This window comes from Mya arenaria, chromosome 13, assembly GCF_026914265.1.
Source record: "Mya arenaria isolate MELC-2E11 chromosome 13, ASM2691426v1".
Lineage (NCBI taxonomy): Eukaryota > Metazoa > Mollusca > Bivalvia > Myida > Myidae > Mya > Mya arenaria.
Window position 1 is genome coordinate 32,703,355 of NC_069134.1, and position 20,505 is coordinate 32,723,859.

The window sequence follows — 20,505 nt, forward strand, 5'->3', positions numbered from 1 at the left end:
TCAAAGGTTTTTTTCTGTTTTCAAGCTACGATATGCGGAAGTAATAAACACACCATTAATTGTAGTATATCAACATTTAACGTTTCAACTTTCAAGTGCATACTTATAAATGTATCTATGTATCTATATTTTGTAAACAAAGGAAATATATATATATGCAACTGCGTCGTTCGAAGTAAGTATAGGAAGGATTATTTTAGCCAATATGCTAAAATAGATTAATTGATAAGCTCCTTCCTAGAACCTAAAATAGGTTTGGATAGACAATGTACGACCTCGTATGTACGCTATATATTTGCAATTATTTTTTATCATGATTAAGAGTCTAAATTCCTAATAAACATGTATTTTTATCTTGACAAAATAATTATAATAACAATGTTTGATACAATGATACAGGAGATGCAATCAAATATTTAATGTATGAAATATTATTCCATTCAACAATCAACAAATATATCAAAGTATAATCAACGATTTTTGTTTAATTTAAAAGTCCATTATTTGTTTTACAACAAATTAAAAAATCAGGGGTTGATTTTGACTTGATTTGAAACGCGTAGAGCTGAATTATTGCCAGAAACTAATTGGAACATCAGCAATTTTTTAACTGGGATAGTCAAATTAAAACCATTGTTATTAACAAGATTTTGTTATCTTTTGTAGTGTACAGATTTTTATCGTTCGTGGTGATGTTGTTTCAAGTGGTGTGTTGGTATATAGCATGTGTTAGATGCATCTCTGCCACAAATAACATATAGTGATCAGGCCTAAAAAATACATTATGCTCGGGTTACCCGACCCTACCTACAAAATTGGCGCTGATCCTACCGTTTTTAACGTCAGTTGGTAAAAAACTAAAGAACAAAATATTGTGTGTGTTTTAATATGAATTTAAAAACTATAAAGCTTTATACGGAAAAAATACATTATATTTCAAGCAAAGAACTATTAAGTGTATTTTAATCTTTATAATATGTACAAATCAATAATACTATCGTTCACTTTTGACGTGTGTCTGCGGATTATTGTGAATTGCATTTCTAGTTATTTTAATAATAAATATAAAAATAATGTTTGATGAATTGTTAAATGACAGATGATATTTGAAACTCTTGGAGCATAATAGAATGTACTCCGCATGGAACTGAACACATTTCAAATCAATCTCTATAGCTGCAATGCATTTTAAAACTGATTAATTATCAATAGGCTTAGACTACAATGTTGTCATTTATACGCTCGTAAAAATAAACAAATACATTGTTTGCTTTTGTTTAGTGAGAACTTAAAACTAGCATGCATTTAAGGCAAATATCCTTATTTCAGACGGTTAAGATATTAATTTAGAGAAATATATCAACTATTAACAGTTTACAATTTGTTAACAATCATTTATATCGGATGCCAAACAAAAAAGTCATAAGTATTGGAATGTATTGATGCTTGAGGAGATATATCATTTTCAGTTAAGGATTAAACATTAAAAGGACTAGAGACCAGGCCCCAATTTCTCGAAACTTCTTAAGCTTAACAGGCTTAAGTCGCTTATTTCAATTAACCAAAATGCATACTGAAAATGGATTTTGATAAATGAAAAATGGTTTATTCTGATAATCATACAGATAATTCCTACATAATTTCTAAAAATTCTTGAAGAAGTAAATATAACACATTTTATAGAACAACAAAAATTGTGAGATAAGCTTAATTCTGTTATAAGGGACTTAAGAAGTTTCGAGAAATTGGGGCCAGCTGATGGTCCAAAAGTCGGCAAATACATAATTTCCCCAAAAACAAGCATATTCTTGTCAATGCGAGTTAGTAGGAGGCCGATAAAACATTATTCAACATGATTTAGAGAATAAACACAACAATCATGTTGCTGTCTCATCTGAGTGTCCCCGTTAAAAAAAATACCGCAAAATGGTCACCCAGTTTAAATCATATAGATAAATAGACCGAAACTATTTTTAGATTTTAATAACCTTATCAGAAATGACCATTGTGTGTACGACTTCTTAAGACCATGTGTATCACGTGGTTAGCATAGCGGCTTTCAGTTTCGAAGGTCTTTACTATGACCATAATTCAGACAAACAAGCAAGAATTAAATTCACTAAATATCTATTTAAATGTAAATGTGTATAGGAATATATCTTGTCCGCGACATTTGAAGGGGGGGGGGGGGGGCGGAGTGGTGGTGATTTGATAGCTTTAATAACGGAGAACCTAAACACCATAAATACTCTTCCGTCCCCATACCATCATGTCCCTAACTCTTATTACAATCTAAGTTCACCTTTACATTTGTATTTCAAGTTCGCATATCATGTTGTTGGCTTTTTACAGATGCCTGGCAAGAACATCTCCAAGCTTATTGAGCGGGCCCATGAGGCGGCTGGAAGGGACGATGTCAAGGGTGCAAAGAAACAGGTCCTTCAGGCGCTTGTAGGGATCAAAGAGGAGCAGGACAGACTCTCCACGGGGTTGGGCCCTGTTGTGAGCGAGCAACAGTTAGCTGATTGGTTTGGGGAGTGCTCCTTCATTTTTAATCAGGTATGTGTTTCAACTTTTGGGTTTAACGGTCTATTTTATAGCGTACAATTACGTGATGAAAGCATACGTTATTGCTTTGAATTTGATGAAATTAAGGTTCTCTTAAAATGAAGATTTTATGAAAAATACGTTAGTTCCTATTTAAAGAGGAGTTCTCTACTTTAAAGGAGCATTTTGGAAAAATGTTTCCGGCAAATATTCATTTTGCTCCACATTCCGTGCCATCGTAATTGTTTTGCTTAGGATCTATCATAAAAAAAATATTTGCATAAACAAGATGCAATTTAGCTTGTGTCTTTTTCGAAGAAAGAAAGTCGATGTATTTTCACGGCTTTATGACCTTGGTGTCACAGTCAAAGTGTGGTCCATAACTCTGGTAATAATCATCAATGTTGAGTTATGCCCCTTCTCGGCTGAACAGAACAACAGCTGACGAGATTTGACGTTCGCTCCGCAGCGCACTTGTTAAAAGTCATATGTCCACATAACCATACCTGGAACTCTCCGGTTTTACTCAAGGGCCATTGTTATAATGAGGTTCGAGTGCAAGTAAAGCATTCATGCAGTTTATAGACTTAGAAGGCTTTCATGCGGGCCCTTCTTTTCCTGCTTTTCCTTCATCCCCCTACGTCTTTGTTTGGCTCCTAATTGTCCATACTTTTTTTAGAAAAAGCCCTACTACACAATCTGTTTTGTAAAAATAGTTCGAGAAATAATAGAAACGTTTTAACTGAATGCATCAATTGAAAAAATCTTAATCTTGATTTTAATAGGAAGCCATTTCTAGTATTTTTGTACGATTTGTTTGATGCAGTAAATATCCGGGGCTGCAAGAGAGGTTCTATGATGAGAAAGAGTGGTGCATGTTGTCAAGTCATAGACACCTATTCTAGGTTCATCTCCGTATCCTGTGACTGAACCCCTTTTGAAACACTAGTTTCTAAGCAAATATAACTACATTTACATCACAATTGATGAATAGGCTAAGTAGTCATTTATTTGCTTGCAAAAAAGGGAAAGTAAAGAGCCCTACTAGGCCTAAAAAAATACATTTGGTTCGGGTTACCCGACCCTACCTACGGAATAGGCGCCGACCCTACCGTTTTTATAGTCAGTTTGAAAAAAAAATTGAAAACTAAAAAACAAGATTTTTTTAATTTTTTTTCGTTTTTTTTTTTAAATTGCTTTTCAATATGTAGTTTAAACCTTAAATGCTTATACAGAAGATAGCTTTAACACCATTCTCCAATGATGAAAATGATATTCTTATATAAAGCCTAATAAAAAAAAAATAAAAAAAAATAAAAAGCCTACCTACCCTACCTATTTTTGAAAAGGATGTAACCCTAACCAAACAATTTTTTTTAGGCCCTATCCCCACTTTTTGCTCTTCATATCCCTATTTTACATTTTCAAAAAAATCCTCCTACGTTTATCTCTTCTTTTTATTTAATGGTCACTTAAAAGCCTGGACGTAGTGACTCACAGCTTTTGTAAGTTGTATTTAATGAATGTTTTTAAGCAATGCAACATATTTTGGTTGTCAATTAGGAAATAAAAGGATCAGTAAACATTTCATGTATAATATATGATGCATTTAATACTCATATTTCAGATCGGGGAATACGTGCAGTCTGCCCGGTATTTCTATACAGGTAAATACAACCATTTTATGACACATACTCTCTGAAAAATACAGTCTTCTTCCGGGTATATACGTACTTCAGTTTATTCTGTTTAATAAGGAGGTTATTGCGTAGCTTAATGCAATTCAGTCCGTCCAAAAAATGTCCGTGTCAAGATTTTCTGAAAATACGATATACATTACTCAGAAATCGATTGGGTTTTCCGTATTCAGATTACATAAGCTTGATCAATTCTGGCACAAGTTCAAGTTTAAGTTTACTTACTCGATACTTAATTTTATTGATCAGATTTGTCGTATTTAGCTTGTCTGTGTTTCGAATATAAAACGTCGAGGTAATGTCTAGCCTCAGTGTGGTCGGCGTCGGCGTCGTGCAAAACCTTTGGCCACCATATTAAAATGAAACTTGGTAGACATGTTGCCAGAGACAATATGCACGTGTATAACACGGCTGATAACTAATACTTGTCCAGGAATGCTCTTTTCGACCAAAACAGACAAGCGCTTAGCGTCCTCTACGCGGTGCTCTATTTTATTTACTTGAAGGGCGATAGTTAAGTCGGGAAGTTTAAAAGTTAATGCGCCCTTTAAGGTGGTCGTATATTAATTCATGTGTTGTACAATTTCCAATGACTTCTCTTCCTTTTTGGTATAAAATTACACATAACAGTTCATTACATTATTTCTCGTTACGCTGAAGCACTAACGCACTAGTGTGTTTAGTTTCCGGTTGCTCCACTGTACCAGGTGAATGCGATGGTTTTGTCTTCGTGACAAATATAGCGGGAAATGGGCCTTACCTAGGGTCCCTGGGGTGCGGGGGCATTTGGCGGGGATCAGTTCGTCTCCGCAGTGCGGGGATTTTACCCGGGCTTGACATGACTGAAAGTCAAAGTTCCCGCGATTCCCTGGACCTGGGGGGGGGGGGGGGGGCGTGGTTACAATTGACTGGTGCATTATTGTATCATGTTTGAGAGAGCTTCTCTTGTTCTCATTTAAACATTACCTCCCATACCAGAACAGTAACAAGAAGGCGGAGCTTAACTGTTTAGTAACTAGCATGCTGATAAATTATAACACTGTTTACTTTTACATCACGCTAGTTATGGCACGTTGTCTTTAACATGGTACCAAACACTAAATAAGTTACGTCACCCACTTGCCTCGTAATTTAAATTATAAACTCATGCATAAGCGCTCGTGTATAATCTCAAATACTCAGTGGTTGGTGTTGTAACTATTACATAAACCGCATGTAATTCACCCTGTTTTTCATATCACAGCTACCGTGTATGATCCTACATGGAGCACAGCTAGTCACGCGCAAGTATCCAACACACTGTGGGAGAACATTGTCTACAATGTGCCGCCTCCTGTGGTCCAGAAACGATACGAGGTATGTAGGCTGTTTTGTTTGTTCAAGAATTATCGGTATCGTTGTTGTTGCCATCGACGGCGCCGACACGTTTTACCTTGCTGTAAGATTGATACCCTACAAACAACGACTGGAATCATCAGCACGATTTTTATTAAATGCCATTAAGTTGCCTTGTAGATCACAACACTAGAATGGTACACGTTTAGAAAACTGCCAAACATTGCAATACATGGGGTTAATATTTATTTTAAACTTTATTTGGGAATTTGATAATGGTCGCCTTAGTGAGAAGAGAGTCTCTAACAACTGCGCTTACTCGACAACCAAGGACAATAAAAGAAAGACACTCAGAAACATTTTTTTGGTTAATTCTCAATTCTGTGAATTACATTTTATTTTTAAGCATTGCTCATTATCTTATCAATTTTACTTAACATATTCGTTTTCTTCTGAATGAATGTGTTATGTCTTATGTATTATTATCTGAAATAAATACTGGTTAAACCAATAAACGAACTATTATTTATCTACCAAAGACGGCACAGATCATACAATGTATTTTCTCTTTGCAGGACATCAAGCTCTTCCTATATGAGCTGGACCGCATTGCGCGGCTCGCGGAGCGCAGAAAACGATGGCATGTGTGTATAATGATCGACGCCGACATCGACCGTGTCCATGTGAATTTGAGACACTTTTTGATGCTCGGGCCAGAGAATATCCGTGAACACCCAGGCCGCAAGGAGGCGCTATGGAGAACAGCTCGTTGCTTTCTGCAGATTGTAATACTATTATAAATTAATCATTAATAAATAATTGTATATATATTATACTTCACAAAAGGCTCATTGTCATTATTCGCTTGTCTGAATTTTAAAGTAAACATTCAAGATATTGTCATAACCTTGATCGGCGAAGTCGGAGTCAAAGGCGCCAGTGCCATGACTGGAAAATCGTTCGAGGTTATCACATGAAAGTTGGTACATATGTTACATGTGGCAATACGCGTATAATGTAGCAAGGCCCATACACTTACTGTAAAATTGTTAATATGTGCTTGCTGATCGGCAAATATATTCGGATGAGCTTCGGTATACACTTGCTTTAAACTTGTCTCATTGTAAGTGTTTTGCGCTGTTCTTGTCCGATAACCGCATGCTGACAGTTTAAACAAAACAAATTGATCGAAAATGACTGTTTCAGGGAGAGCACATGCAAGTCAAGAAAGTTTGCAGCATAAGTAAGTAGACACAAAGGTGTTTTGTAATTTAGGTTTACAAACAAAAATGTTATTTAATTTTCACAAAAAAATAGTGTAGGCCCAGAACCTTTCTATTCACTTTCTTATTCCGATGCTATACATTTCTTCCGTTTGTCTCCAACTATAAAGATCAGGCTTTTTGCCTTTTAGGTAAATATTTAAGCATGCTTAAAGAGTATTTTCTACTTTTGTTTTCTTTATGAACTAAATAGTTCAATGTCCCATTCTGCAAAGCGTCTTTTTTATTGCATTTTCAATTGCTTCTTTAAATACGTTTTACTTATTCAGCACTTCAGACCCTTCGTCTTTAAATCTGTTAGAAAACGTTGTCATTTGTTAACAAGATATATTGTTCTTCCGCAATAAGATTGATCTCCGAATTCTTTGGTCCGTTTAAATGAAGAACTTATCATTGATGTCATACTTAAGATATTTTGCTTCATAATTGTGTAAAAAATCATTTTCAAAGAGTTTTAAATGTGAACACTAAGTCGATTTAAAAAAAATCAACATTGTGTCTTTTGAGACTTATCTACTCTCACAGATTTAAGATTAGTGTAGTTATGACTAAGGAGACATTATTTTAAAAGATGGTGACGTCACTCTCTCTTTCAAAATGATATTTCTGAGTAGTAACAATATCCAAAGCAATTGAATTTCCCAGTTTGAACATAGGTTTTTTTGGTTTTGCAAGCGAAACTTTTATGTTAATAAATTATAACTAATAAATTAATTAAATTAATAATTATCACAAGTTGATACGATAGTGCCATGGTCCTTCAATGAAACAGGCTCCTGTTCTCTAGTGCATACACTTTTTTGACATTATTATTTAAATTTTCATTTGCTCTTTTCAGTCCTTCAAGAGTTTTGCGACTACAACGACGTTGAGGCGTTAGAAATATGGTCCCGGGCCTTGGTCATTTCCAAAGACTATGACCTTGCTCTGCAGAAATGTGTACTTGCGCTCAGATACGCCACGGTATGAAAACTTCAGGAAATGGGAGTAGCAGTATGTTATCATATCAATAACCTTAGACGACTTTGTCTATCATCACCAAGTTTGGTCAGTCATGTGTATGGGCATTGTCTCGGATAAGTCCGATAACCTGCCATATCGCTCGAGTCGCTGGGGAGTTATTGCCCTTTAATACTTGAAATTACCCCAAGTCGGTCGTTTCCGATCAATTACTTAAGAGGCATTGGTTCAATCATCACCAAGTTTGATTTGGTCTGAATGTATACGGGCATAATATCTTGGACAAATTCGATAACGAGCCATACTGCTAGTCTTTCAATAGTTATATCCATTGAATTGGCGACAACTAACGCTAAAAATTCATTGAATGCTATTTAATTCGATGTGTGGAAATGGACTAGTTCTTCTTGCTTGAATATTTTTTAAATAACATATTACCGTTTCGCTTTCATTCTGACATCGCCTGTAACGTTTTGCTTACACTCATCGTAGTGTATCGTTTCGCTGTCGATCATTTTATTGCACATTTCGCTATCATCTGGCGTATTATCCGCTTCGCTATCATCGGTCGTATTATCCGCTTCGCTATCATCGGTCGTATTATCCGCTTCGCTAGTATCGGGCGTATTATCCGCTTCGCTATCATCGGGCGTATTATCCGCTTCGCTATCATCGGGCGTATTATCCGCTTCGCTATCATCGGGCGTATTATCCGCTTCGCTATCATCGGTCGTATTATCCGCTTCGCTAACATCGGTCACATTGTTCCGCTTCGCTATCATCGGTCGTATTATCCGCTTCGCTAGCATCGGGCGTTTTATCCGCTTCGCCATCATCGGGCGTATTATCCGCTTCGCTACCATCGGTCGTATTATCCGCTTCGCTATCATCGGGCGTATTATCCGCTTCGCTATCATCGGTCGTATTATCCGCTTCGCTAACATCGGTCACATTGTTCCGCTTCGCTATCATCGGTCGTATTATCCGCTTCGCTAGCATCGGGCGTTTTATCCGCTTCGCCATCATCGGGCGTATTATCCGCTTCGCTACCATCGGTCGTATTATCCGCTTCGCTATCATCGGGCGTATTATCCGCTTCGCTATCATCGGGCGTATTATCCGCTTCGCTATCATCGGGCGTATTATCCGCTTCGCTCTGATCTGGAGTATTATCCGCTTCGCTATCATTGGTCTCATTGTTTCGCTTCGCTATAATTCGTCTTATTGTGCCGATTTCTATTAAATAGGACTCTGCAGATATTGCGCGTCTCAACAACTTGAAAGAAGAGATCGAACCTCAGATACCAGCCACAGTACAAAATGAGAATCTGGACCCTGATGGCGAATGGCTGTGTGGTACGAACGTGACAGCGAACGGACTTGCTGAGGTTCTTAAACATTTAGATAATTGTTGGGTGTTCTGTTATTATACAGGTGTACTTTAAGTTTAGGAAACAATATACATCTAAGCTTACAATAAATGGCTTTAACGTTTAACTTACCAAGTATTATTCACTCGCCGTCGTTTAAACGGAGAGCCGTACTAAGAGATTGGTGAATAAAGCGGTGTTTATTCTTACAGAGTAGTGAAGATAGTAATCGGCCAGCAACACCTCGTGCTGGACAACATGGGATGAAAAAGAAACGACGAAGACGTAAGTTCAAATCTTTAATTGAACATTTTGCATTTACTGCAGATACAGTTTTCAAATCATGGAATGTTCAGTGCTTGATATTTGAGTTTTTTCTTATATCCAGCAAAAGCCAAAAACCCTGCTCTTGCTAGCCAGGCAGATGTTGATGAAGCAAGAAAAGCAAACATTGAAGCTGAATTGACAAGATCTCGGAGACAAAGAAGTTCCTCTGAATGTCGACCAAGTCAGCGGAAACTGTCCAATGGAGGCAAATACGGTCTTTCCCCACAAAATACAAAAAGTCCGGTCCGAGACCACTCTGTTGATTGTTTGATTTACAGCAGAACTCCAAACGGACATTTAGAAAATGGCAACGGCATAAGCCCTGCCGTTCGGAGACTTCAGCTGGATAGGTATGGCGCTCGTCAAAGACACGAGAGCAAGAGTAGCACAATAAGCGACATTTCGTATGAAGTTGCCAGCGTGTTTGACTCTGATTCTGAATATTCGTCCGACTCCGCATCGAGCAACAGCAGTACTTACTCCACAAATAATATAGAAGACGCATTGGAAGAAATTGAAGTACCGGAAGAAGGAGAACAAACCTCATTTTATGAACAAAGCTGCAGGCAATATAATGACGATACACAAGATGAAAGTGAGTATGCCGATACCGATGATAAAATGTTGAAACATGGCGTTAAACTGAACATGTCATACATGCACCAGTTTGCTGACAAAAATCCTGATGTTGTCAACAGGGACAACTTTTATGAAAGGGCTTTGACACAAGATCAAATGCGCGAAAGAATGCTGCAAAATCCAAAGAAGTATTTGAAGTGCACGATACAAATACAGGGGTCACATGAAGCGTTTTGTACACCAATTGATTCAACACACGGAATTTCCATTATTGAGATTTCAGGGAGATCGAAAATTGGCCAGGTCTTTAATGAGGATGAAGTTTTGGTAGAATTGCTAGATGATAATGAGAAACACGACAAACGATATGGCAAAGTTTTGGGTGTACAAGGCAGACAACGTCATAAAGACAAAGACCATCCTGTCTTCATCTGCACGTTAGATACTATGGAAAGCCATCTTGTCCAACCGATGTGCAAGACAATCCCGAAGATCCATATCATCAACACCAATGTGATAGACAGATTTGGTCATAAGATGAAAAAGTTCAAAGTAGAAGTTTATGAATACGACGAGCATGCGGAAGAGCTGTGCAATCCGAAAATATATGATGTAAATACATCTGGAGAGAAAACATACGTGTTTTTGGTTGCAATGATATCCTGGAGTCCGAGGCATGTGTATCCATTGGGTGCGATTGTGAAGATCATGAATTGGGGAAGCAGCATTCCGAAGGGTTTAGCTGTATTGAATCTCCAGCATGAGGTACCATCATTGTACAAGAAAGAGACAGTAAAATGTATGGAGTGTATCTCTAGGGAAATGAACCAACGCGGTGGTGATGAACTAGATAGTCACATGCTGCAGGGCCGCACTGATCTGACAAATCTGAATACATTCACTATAGATCCGCCTGATTCAACGGACCTTGATGACGCACTGAGCGTAGAACGTATTGACGAAGGGTATCGCGTAGGCGTCCATATCGCAGATGTTTCTGCCTTTGTGCAGCTAGGAGATCCGATCGATGTGGAAGCTTTTGAAAGATCTACTACTTTTTATCCAGGTATCCGAAAGCCACGACACATGATACCAGAGCCTCTGAGCTCAAACATTTGCAGTCTGCATGCCAACAAGAAACGTTTGACGTGGACTATATTTTTCCTTCTCGACAACCAGGGTAGACCTATTCAAATGGAAGGAAACAATTATACTATAGTGGAGTCATTCATCATATCAAAAGAAAAGCTATCGTATGGCCAGGCACAGAACTTTATTGTGAACAACAGCGAACAAAGTCAGCTGGCACAGGATGTTAGAACACTCTTTACACTTGCAAAGAAAATCCGACTGAGGCGACTCGGAAAGGCGATGTTTGCGTTGAACAACGATTGGGAAGAAACTGTAGACGAAGAATCACAAGCCAAGACTATGGAAAGCCATTATCTTGTGGAAGAATTTATGATTATGGCAAACAAAAAGGTTGCAGAAGTGCTGTGTAGACGTTTTGATAGATGCGTGCCCATTCGTAAACAACCACCACCTTCAGAAGAAGGGCTTCAGGAATTTGTCAAGAAGAACGGGGTGTATATAGATGTGATGTCAACGTTCCAAGACAGGAATATCATCGATCGCACAAGGGGAACAGACAATGCGCTGGCCGACAACAGCGTAGCGGACAAGTCCGTAGTTGTGTCCCAGCAGCTTTGGATAAAAATGAAGAAGGATCCAAGATTTGCAGTGCAGTGCTTACAAAGAGACACTCTGTTTGCCCTTCAGAATGTCATTTTTCAGCAGTGGTTGAGCATTCAGGAACGAGCTGGGTACCATTGTGCTGCAAGCGTCACTCCGGAGGACGGAAAGCACTACTCCCTCAACATGTACCCTTACACTCACTTCACATCTCCGATCCGACGATACAATGATCTTGTTATACACAGGCTTTTAAGAGCCTATGTACGAAAATTGCCAAATCCGTATAGCAATGCTCAGATTGACCGAATCTGCATCCGTATCAATTCAGTAAATAGGCGTTCCAAACAATACCAGCGAGGATGTAAAGCATTGGAAGAAGCTGTGAACTTACAAGAGAATCCAGAAATGATGAGCTGTTTCATAGATGACATAACAGATCAGGGGTTCACATTGTGTTCTCCGTTTTTGAGAAATGCCAAGAAAGCAAACAAAGCCCTGAACTACAATCTTCTAGATATGGGTTTCAGACCAGAGGTCAAAGAGGATACCAAAACAACTTGGGACCTTGTGAAGGCGACATGGAGGAAACGCCTGTATGATTTCAAAGGAGAGCCATTACAATATCCTCCTGACCGTGGACACACCCTAGAGCTCAACCCGCAAAAGAACGTGGTGTTTATCCCATTGCATAACTGGGCCAAAATGTTGAAATCAGCTTCAGAAGGCATGCTTGAAGACCTTCGAAGAAACATATCTGCAGCTTCTTCGAAAGCAAATATCCACGCTATGGGTTTGGATGATGTGAATACTGAATGCAGAGACTTGGAGTTACTTCAGCCGTGTACCAAATTTACCATGACATTCTCTCGTGGACAAACTCTTCATGTGCAGATGACTGCAGGTCCACAGAAAGGTCTGCTCGTCACAAAACCGATGTTGTACAAAATGACGAATAACATCAACTTCTGCTTGCTTCATGCAGATGATCCAGTCTTACACCTGTTTCACTATGTGAAAACATGTACTTTGAATCAATACAAGAGTGTAAAACAGTATTTACAACGTTGGGTACCGCTTATTCTAATGGAAGCTGCAAAAGGCATCATACGCAATGAAGAATCATGTGTCATTAACAATGTACCAATCAAATTCACGGATCGAAAGGGAAAGTTTGTCTTGAGTTTGGATCATTCTGATACAAGAAACATAGAGCTCTCTGGTACTGAGTCGGACGACGAGGACGACTTTCAGAGCGAAGGAAGTGCTCAATCCTACGACTGGCTTTGCCTCAAGGCACCAATTCCTGGAACAGAGAAACGATCTGGTGAAATGAGATCGGTTATTGACACACTTCCAAACCACTGGGTTGGACATGCAGAAGTTAAAAGTGTCAAAAAAAAGAAGGACGAAGGGCCGTCTGGAAAACTGACAGTGCACTTTGACCTTCACGATAAAACGGAGTCGATACCAGTGCAAGTGAAGGACGACCCAAAAGCAACAAAGTACAGCGTGGAAATACTGAAGAAGTCTGAAGTAGACAGGTGAACTGAATATTATTTTGATAACAAATATTGTATGATTTGGATCAGTACGCCAAAATTGTATGTATAAAATCTTAAAATGCGAAACAATGTATAAATGAAATTGAAATACTTTTGGTTGAATTTTCTTCATAATTCGTATTTCTACAGGCGTACTGAGAGCTTCATTAAGAGACTTCCTACGTCTCGGACTTCCCTTGCCACGTGTATCGCTTTGAACAGACCAATACCAGAGTTAGGTAAATATGGTAGCATATATTTTTGTAATTTGTAATTAATTATTATATCATATACTTCAGTATTCATTTAGTAAATGGTTTTATCAAATCTGGGTAATTTATATCGGAACGCTGTCAAAAATAGTATGACTGTTTTTTTAAGATCGAGACCATGCTCACCAAGTAGAGTTGATTGAGCGGGATCTGTACTTTGCTGCAAGTGACAACCCACAAGACAAAACTCTTCCGCGTAACAATAAAAAGCAGCAAGAAGCAATTGACAAGGCCCTGACATCAAAATTCACACTGATCCAAGGACCACCAGGTATATCAGTGTTTAAGATGGTTTAAAATATATGCAGGATACGATGTTGAGGTTTGAGTACAATTTGCTAGCTTACGATAACCCTTATTGTGTTCATTTTGTTTTGCAGGCACTGGCAAGACATACACGGGTATAAAGCTGATGTATCTTTTTGACAAAATCAACAACATTTTGCACAAAGAGGGAAAGCCTAAAAAGCAAGTTCTTTTCTGTGGACCTTCGAACAAATCAGTGGACCTTGTTGCAAGTATGTTACCCTTGAAACAGTCTTACTTTAGTTACTGTTCACCTGACATTTTAAGAAAGCATTAATATTCAATATACCTTCCTTTGGTTACAATGTTTGCCGTTATGTTGACAGAATGGATGTTACAAAAGATGCGTAAGTTCAAGCCCAATTTTGTCCGCGTTTACGGGAGGTCAATTGAGGCTATTGACTTTCCGATACCTGGACGCACCTTCCTCTCAAAGAAAAGCACCAGAACCTTACAAGCTGACGCAGACCTTAAGTCAGTAGCTCTCCACCACCTGATAAGAATAAAGGGAAAGCCATATGCAGAGGAAATCAAAGCATTGGATAAGTATTTTGCAAAAAAAAAATACGCGCCAGACCCAGAGAAGGTGCCAAAGTATGTCCATCTGATACGTGAGGCATCCATCGCTGAAATCCGGAATCATGATGTTATACTTTGTACCACGGCAGTAGGGTCAAACCCAAAAGTGCTGGAGGCCACACAAGTTCACCAGGTTTGTTTATAATTGAGTAAAATAAATATCTAGATATTTCAATAAACTCCTAGTTAACTGCGTGAAGTGACTTAGAAAATTCAGTATCATTCTTCAAGCCCTTTATGGTCTTACTCTGGTTATTTATTCTTTGTCAAAATACATTAATCTCTTTTATCCTGTCACTAGCATAAACATTGACCCGATAACACGGTGCCAAATACACTTTCTTCGTGTGGTCAGTTGGTCACGTGATTTTATTTCCCTACAGTTGGTCATGTGAACAGTCCTGCAGACTTCTTTAAAAATAAATATACGATGTTTGTAGTACTCGTAACCATTCAACATTATGTCTTTAGTAGAATAACGGTAACAAGGAATAAGATCAAATAGTGTTTAAGCTATTAATTGTTCAATTTAACATTGAGTTAATGGGCCAATGGCGTAATCTTGATGACATAGTTGTAAACACATGTAAGCGTAAATGGATACTTCTTTTGAGGAAATCTGATCACTTTAAAACGCGCTTCCTACATTTGTATTTGCCAAGTCTATCAATTAAGATGAATGTATTATTATTATTATTATTATTATTATTATTATTATTATTATCAAATGCAAAATTATATGTTCGACTGCATTTGTTAGCGTATCGACAGTAGCGCAGTTAAGTTGAAAGTAGTCTGATTCAGGTTTTTTATCTGGTTAAAACAACTAAATCTGAAATAAATCACAAAGGTTTAAAGTGTGGTCATTTGTATTACCAGCTAATATAATGTAATCTTGGCTTTAACGCATATCAATGACTTCATTTCCAAAATTATTAGGAAGTCCAATCTGTATTGTTTTGGAGTTCACATGAGTACAATATATGTCCTGGGTCTTTGGAGTCTATATGTTCTTAGCAGGACCGCCACCAGGGGGTAGGGCGGTTTTTTTTAAGCTGCCCGCCCGGTCGAGTAAATTTATTTTATTTTAAAGAAATGTGATTTAACCAGAAAGGTTATGCTGACTCTTTCTTCTTTTAAAGTCGACATGTTGAGTGTTATTATCTTATTTTTACAAAACAAAATACTTTTTAAACGTAGGTTTTGTTGAAATGACGTATTCGATACGTAGCAAGTATGTGACAGGACAAATAGAATAACAGGTTGATGTCTTGGATGGGAAAAGATTAACTTGATCGGCAGCTGTGTTTATCGGGTTCGCTTTTGGCTCACATGGGAAATGTCTTCGCCTTTGCCTTTGCCAGACAAACGTTTCCCATCAACGACACTTACTTTTAATTCTCTTTATATCTAAATCGTCATGTTTTGAGTTATGGATTGTATTAAATATATTAGCATGCATCATTTATAATTAAGTGTTGCAGAATACATCTTATCTTGGTTTCCACTTTTCTTCATATATTCTTAAAAGAACATAAACTGAAGATTCTAATATCAGAATTTTAACACCTTATATCCAGGTAATTGTAGACGAAGCGGGCATGTGTCCTGAACCCCAGTGTCTGGTACCGATTATCGCCACAAAGGCCGAACAAGTTGTTCTTATCGGTGACCACAAGCAGCTGCGTCCGATCATTATGTGCCGAGAGGCCGGGGAACTTGGGCTGGAGACTTCCCTTTTTGAAAGATATGCCACTACTAGCAGTTCCAAAAACGTGAAGTTCACTATGTTGAATAAACAGTACCGAATGGTAAGTTTATTTACTTTTCTTTTTCGCTTCATACACATTTGGGAAATACAAGCATTAAATTGTCGTCAACTTCGTTACAATGTATGGTTTATGTGCCCTGTTAAACCATTTAAAAACAATTTCGACATGGTCATATTCATTTCATCCGTAATTGTTTTCTTACGTGTGTTATTTTGATTGTCTGTTTTCTTTTGTTTTAGCGTTTAATCCTTTCGTTGTATTTAACTATAAGCATTTATATTTTCATTGTTACTGATCAATAGTATATTCAATGGTATTTAAATTTATTTGTAAACATTTCTTTTCTAGCATCCGCAAATTTGTGAGTTTCCTTCGGATAAGTTCTATGAAAAGAAGCTGAGAACTGGACTAGGTCGTTGGGATGACAATCCGCTGAGGATTTGGCCAGAGGATCAATTTGATACATATCCACACGTTCTGATCCACGTCGAGGGAGAGGAGAAAATGCTCACAGTTTCAACTGAGGATGGAAATGAGCAATCACGGAGCAATGAAAAGGAAATAGAGGAAGTGGTAAGACAGTTATGAATAAGATGGGGATTAAAAGGGCAAAAACTACTTGAATAAGTTAACAAGAATGGAGGAAGGAACTTTTTTCGAATGATTAACCCAATTTACTTCTTTGACCTTTAAAGTTTAAACACAGATTTTGTATGCCTTGAAGTACAATTGCCTGAATAGCATGCGGAAACGTTAAAGTGACACTCGTATTTAAAATCATTACATACACAAGTATAACACACATAATTTCTGAGTTATACACCTTTAATTTTGTACTAACTTATGCATTTATGGAAAATATTATATACTAATAACACGATTGTGGCCGTGTATTTAATAGCTGAAAACACATAAATATTAAATGACTGGTGAGTGCTAAAATATTTACAATTATATACTTTTGTCTCATAAGGTAGAAATACCGTGTTTTCTGCATCTTTATTTCAAATTAAACACAGTATCCTTCATCATAACCATTGTTTTTGATATTCATTCATCCTTTCCGGTAAATCAAAACAATTGTGGTACATCATATTTGGGAGTAAGGGTGCATCTTTAAGTTTAATGAATATATAAGGCCACTGCAAATTATGATACATGGACCACTATCGATATTGCATCTTCTTTAAAGCAAAACCCAACTCCTTATTAATTGTCTTAACTAGATTCGGCTGTATCGCTACCTTGGAGACCAGTCCGATTATGCGAACGTGTGCATTATGTCCCAGTACAACGCTCAGTGCTCGGAGATCCGACGTCGGCTTATTGAGGAAAAGTTTCAAGAAGAAGCAATGAACGTTTTGACTGTAGTTTCCAGTCAAGGTATTCTTTTATGTCCTTGTTTTACGAAGAAAATGTATTGAGATAAAGGCACAGCGCTTGCGTTGTCGTTGACGTTTTAAATTGTTCGTGCCGTAGACAAAAACAAATAACGTTGGGTATACCCTACAATCAATAAAATGTATATTACGTTGAACAATTATCTTACCTAAACGTGTTTGCTTTAAAATAATCCTAAGCACTGATTTTGGAATTCCTTGCCTTACTTACGTATTTGTTAAGGACATGGCTAGATTATGTTTCGTTTTTGTGAATAATTTTTCTTTATACTTCGCCTACTAAGATTACATTGCTTTCAATTTAATATTGATCTTTCTTTTCAAGGTATACAACTATAATTTGCCATAAGATAACAATATGTCTTTTTCTGAAATAATGGATATCCTGGAATTCCTGTTTAGGTGGTGAGTGGGACTATGTGATCTTCAGCACCGTTCGCTCTCTACCGGATTACAAGATCGAGAAGAGCCCTACACTTGGCTGGTGCAAGCACAACCTTGGCTTTATCACTGACCGGAATCAGGTCAATGTTGCCCTGACCAGAGCAAGAAAAGGGCTCATTATCGTCGGTAAGGAGCCCCTATAGAAGCATCAGTATCTAAATTAAAGTATTGTTATGGGTTTATCTCTGAATATTATTTGTCTTTATTTGCCATAACGCATTTGCTACATATTGCACAAAAAAACTAATGTAAGTCGTTACGATTCACCATATAACCTTTCGTGGTAGAAAGCCAGCTGATATACTTATTCTTCACCATTCTTTAACGAAAACATATATGTTGTAACTCTCACACACAACGATTTTTCAAATTTTAGGAAACAAGGACCTGTTAGCTTGCGATGTGATTTGGAAGAAACTGGTTGAGCATTATGACAGACGGGGCTGTATAAAGACCCCAGAAGAGTTCCCACCAAAAGGCACCAAGAAGACTAGACAGGAAATCCTGCTCGAGAGACAAGCTAATGTATTGCGTATGTATGGAGATGAAATGTTCGTTTCGGGCGAAGGAAAGGCCACCGATTATGAGGGTCCATTTGATTTATCCGATGACGATGATGATGCTAATGATGACTTCAGAACGAATCGGGCAACTGAGTCGACATGGCAACAGAGCGGGCGAAGATGGAGAGGAGGACGAGGAGGGAATAGAACTTAAGAGGGGTGGGATTTACAATATTTGATATTTAAACCGATTTTCATTGGAGCACGAGTTGTTTTAAATTGTCAAATGTTCATCTTTGTCAATTTTGCAAAATTTTGTATTTACCCCATTTTTACTTGCTGTTTTTTCATGATTAATATGTGATATAACACATATTTCATTTTTGTTGTGTTTAAAGTTCTTTCATTAATAACGAATATGTAGAATGGATCTCAATGTTGTTATTTTATTTGTAATTTCTGAAACAATGTTCTTATATAAATGTTTGATTTTCCATAATTGTAATTTGACAAAAACGGCCATTTTCATAAATTAATCATTAATTAAACCATTATTTAAATAACCATTATTACTTGAAAGTTGCGTTCAAATGTCGTTATTAAATTTTGGAATTTAACTATAGGTTACTCTTTTTGCGCACTTATTTGTTATCATCTGTATAATTGTTCTTTTTACTCATTGCCTTTCTCTTGCGAACCGAACTAGTTTGTTTTTATGATTACACATGCTAGTTTACAGTTTTATTTGCCTATTCGATTGTTTTGTTTGATTGTCTTCAAAATGTTACCGGTGGAATTTTCGTGATTTGGGAAATGTTTACTCGGTACTTCATTTGCCATCCATCAGTTCTTTTTTATGCAACGCCACTTTATATTTCACGCGTTTCATTGGTGTACATTTTATATTAAGCTGCAATTTTCTTTATTTCTTTAGTAAGGCAAAGATATGTAACATAAATTGTTGTTGTTTTCTTTGATAACTAATAGTGATTGCAGTAAATTGTTGAATATGAAATATGCATGTACTCTCAGTACTGTCGTAACCATTGTTTTATAGTTGTTTTTTTGGAGCGCCGATAAGAATATAACCGTCTTTCATTTTATGATGATAAATGCCAATGATCACTTTCCCTCTGCCTTGTGTGTTGTTTTATTGATTGATGATGATATCCATCGAAATTATATACACGATTGCTTTTTAGAATGTCAGTTCTATGATGTGTTTTTTTGTTTCTAGTTTATATCCAATGAAAGTATATCAGAATTTAAGTTCTATAACCTTTTTTGTAATTTAACCTGATTTGTCTTTCATTTTTATCATTCTGTGATACAGTATTTTTTGTACTTTGTTTGCTTTATTATAATCTTGATTTGTACGCGTTTAAACTGCTTGCTCGTGACATAAATATTTTGTCCAAATTATCTGTGCCATTAAAATCATTAAAATGAGCGCCTCGTGTTTTTTTCTTTCTGGCATATTACATAAGTCATTATTAATAAGCGTTCAAAGGATACTTAAAATTTATGATACAGGTCAAAGTTTAAGTATTAAGAGTAACTTACATTACCAAAGGTATGATATTTTCCCCAGTAAACATTGTAATTTTACGGAAGAAAATCGTAAAATGTTACATTCATTCAACTTTTCTGTCAATTTAAACGGACTAAAAACAATTCTGCCCGAAGCCTCCCGCGGCCGCTACTTTTCGTCCGTAAAAAACAAAACATTCTCAAGTTATAGCTTATATGTAAAGTTAATAAACATTATGTTTAATTTCTGAGCGACGGCCGAAATTGTTACACGCACGCACGCACGCACGCACGCACACACACACACACACACACACACACACCATTATGCTATATTCCCCACGTTTTCCGCTCACCCTTCGTGT

At 37.2% G+C, this 20,505-nt stretch overlaps 1 protein-coding gene across 4 annotated transcripts in view; it reads left to right on the forward strand.

The window, feature by feature from the left end:
• The window catches only part of LOC128212891 (helicase with zinc finger domain 2-like), a 376,344-nt gene extending 356,284 nt beyond the window's left edge, over positions 1–20,060 (forward strand). For 3 of the 4 annotated variants that reach the window (XM_052918284.1, XM_052918283.1, XM_052918285.1), the window contains 18 exons: positions 2,353–2,559; positions 4,175–4,214; positions 5,488–5,600; positions 6,155–6,364; positions 6,786–6,822; positions 7,701–7,825; positions 9,070–9,210; positions 9,405–9,477; positions 9,581–13,334; positions 13,485–13,573; positions 13,716–13,877; positions 13,987–14,124; positions 14,239–14,624; positions 16,072–16,302; positions 16,612–16,836; positions 17,490–17,646; positions 18,066–18,233; positions 18,484–20,060. In XM_052918284.1, coding sequence (XP_052774244.1) covers positions 2,353–2,559; positions 4,175–4,214; positions 5,488–5,600; positions 6,155–6,364; positions 6,786–6,822; positions 7,701–7,825; positions 9,070–9,210; positions 9,405–9,477; positions 9,581–13,334; positions 13,485–13,573; positions 13,716–13,877; positions 13,987–14,124; positions 14,239–14,624; positions 16,072–16,302; positions 16,612–16,836; positions 17,490–17,646; positions 18,066–18,233; positions 18,484–18,824 — 6,597 coding nt within the window. In that variant the 3' untranslated portion in view covers positions 18,825–20,060. Of the gene's footprint in view, positions 1–34; positions 176–2,352; positions 2,560–4,174; positions 4,215–5,487; positions 5,601–6,154; positions 6,365–6,785; positions 6,823–7,700; positions 7,826–9,069; positions 9,211–9,404; positions 9,478–9,580; positions 13,335–13,484; positions 13,574–13,715; positions 13,878–13,986; positions 14,125–14,238; positions 14,625–16,071; positions 16,303–16,611; positions 16,837–17,489; positions 17,647–18,065; positions 18,234–18,483 lie in introns of those variants that run through there. The other variant, XM_052918286.1, reaches the window with a different exon arrangement.
• Positions 20,061–20,505: the final 445 nt, after the last annotated feature.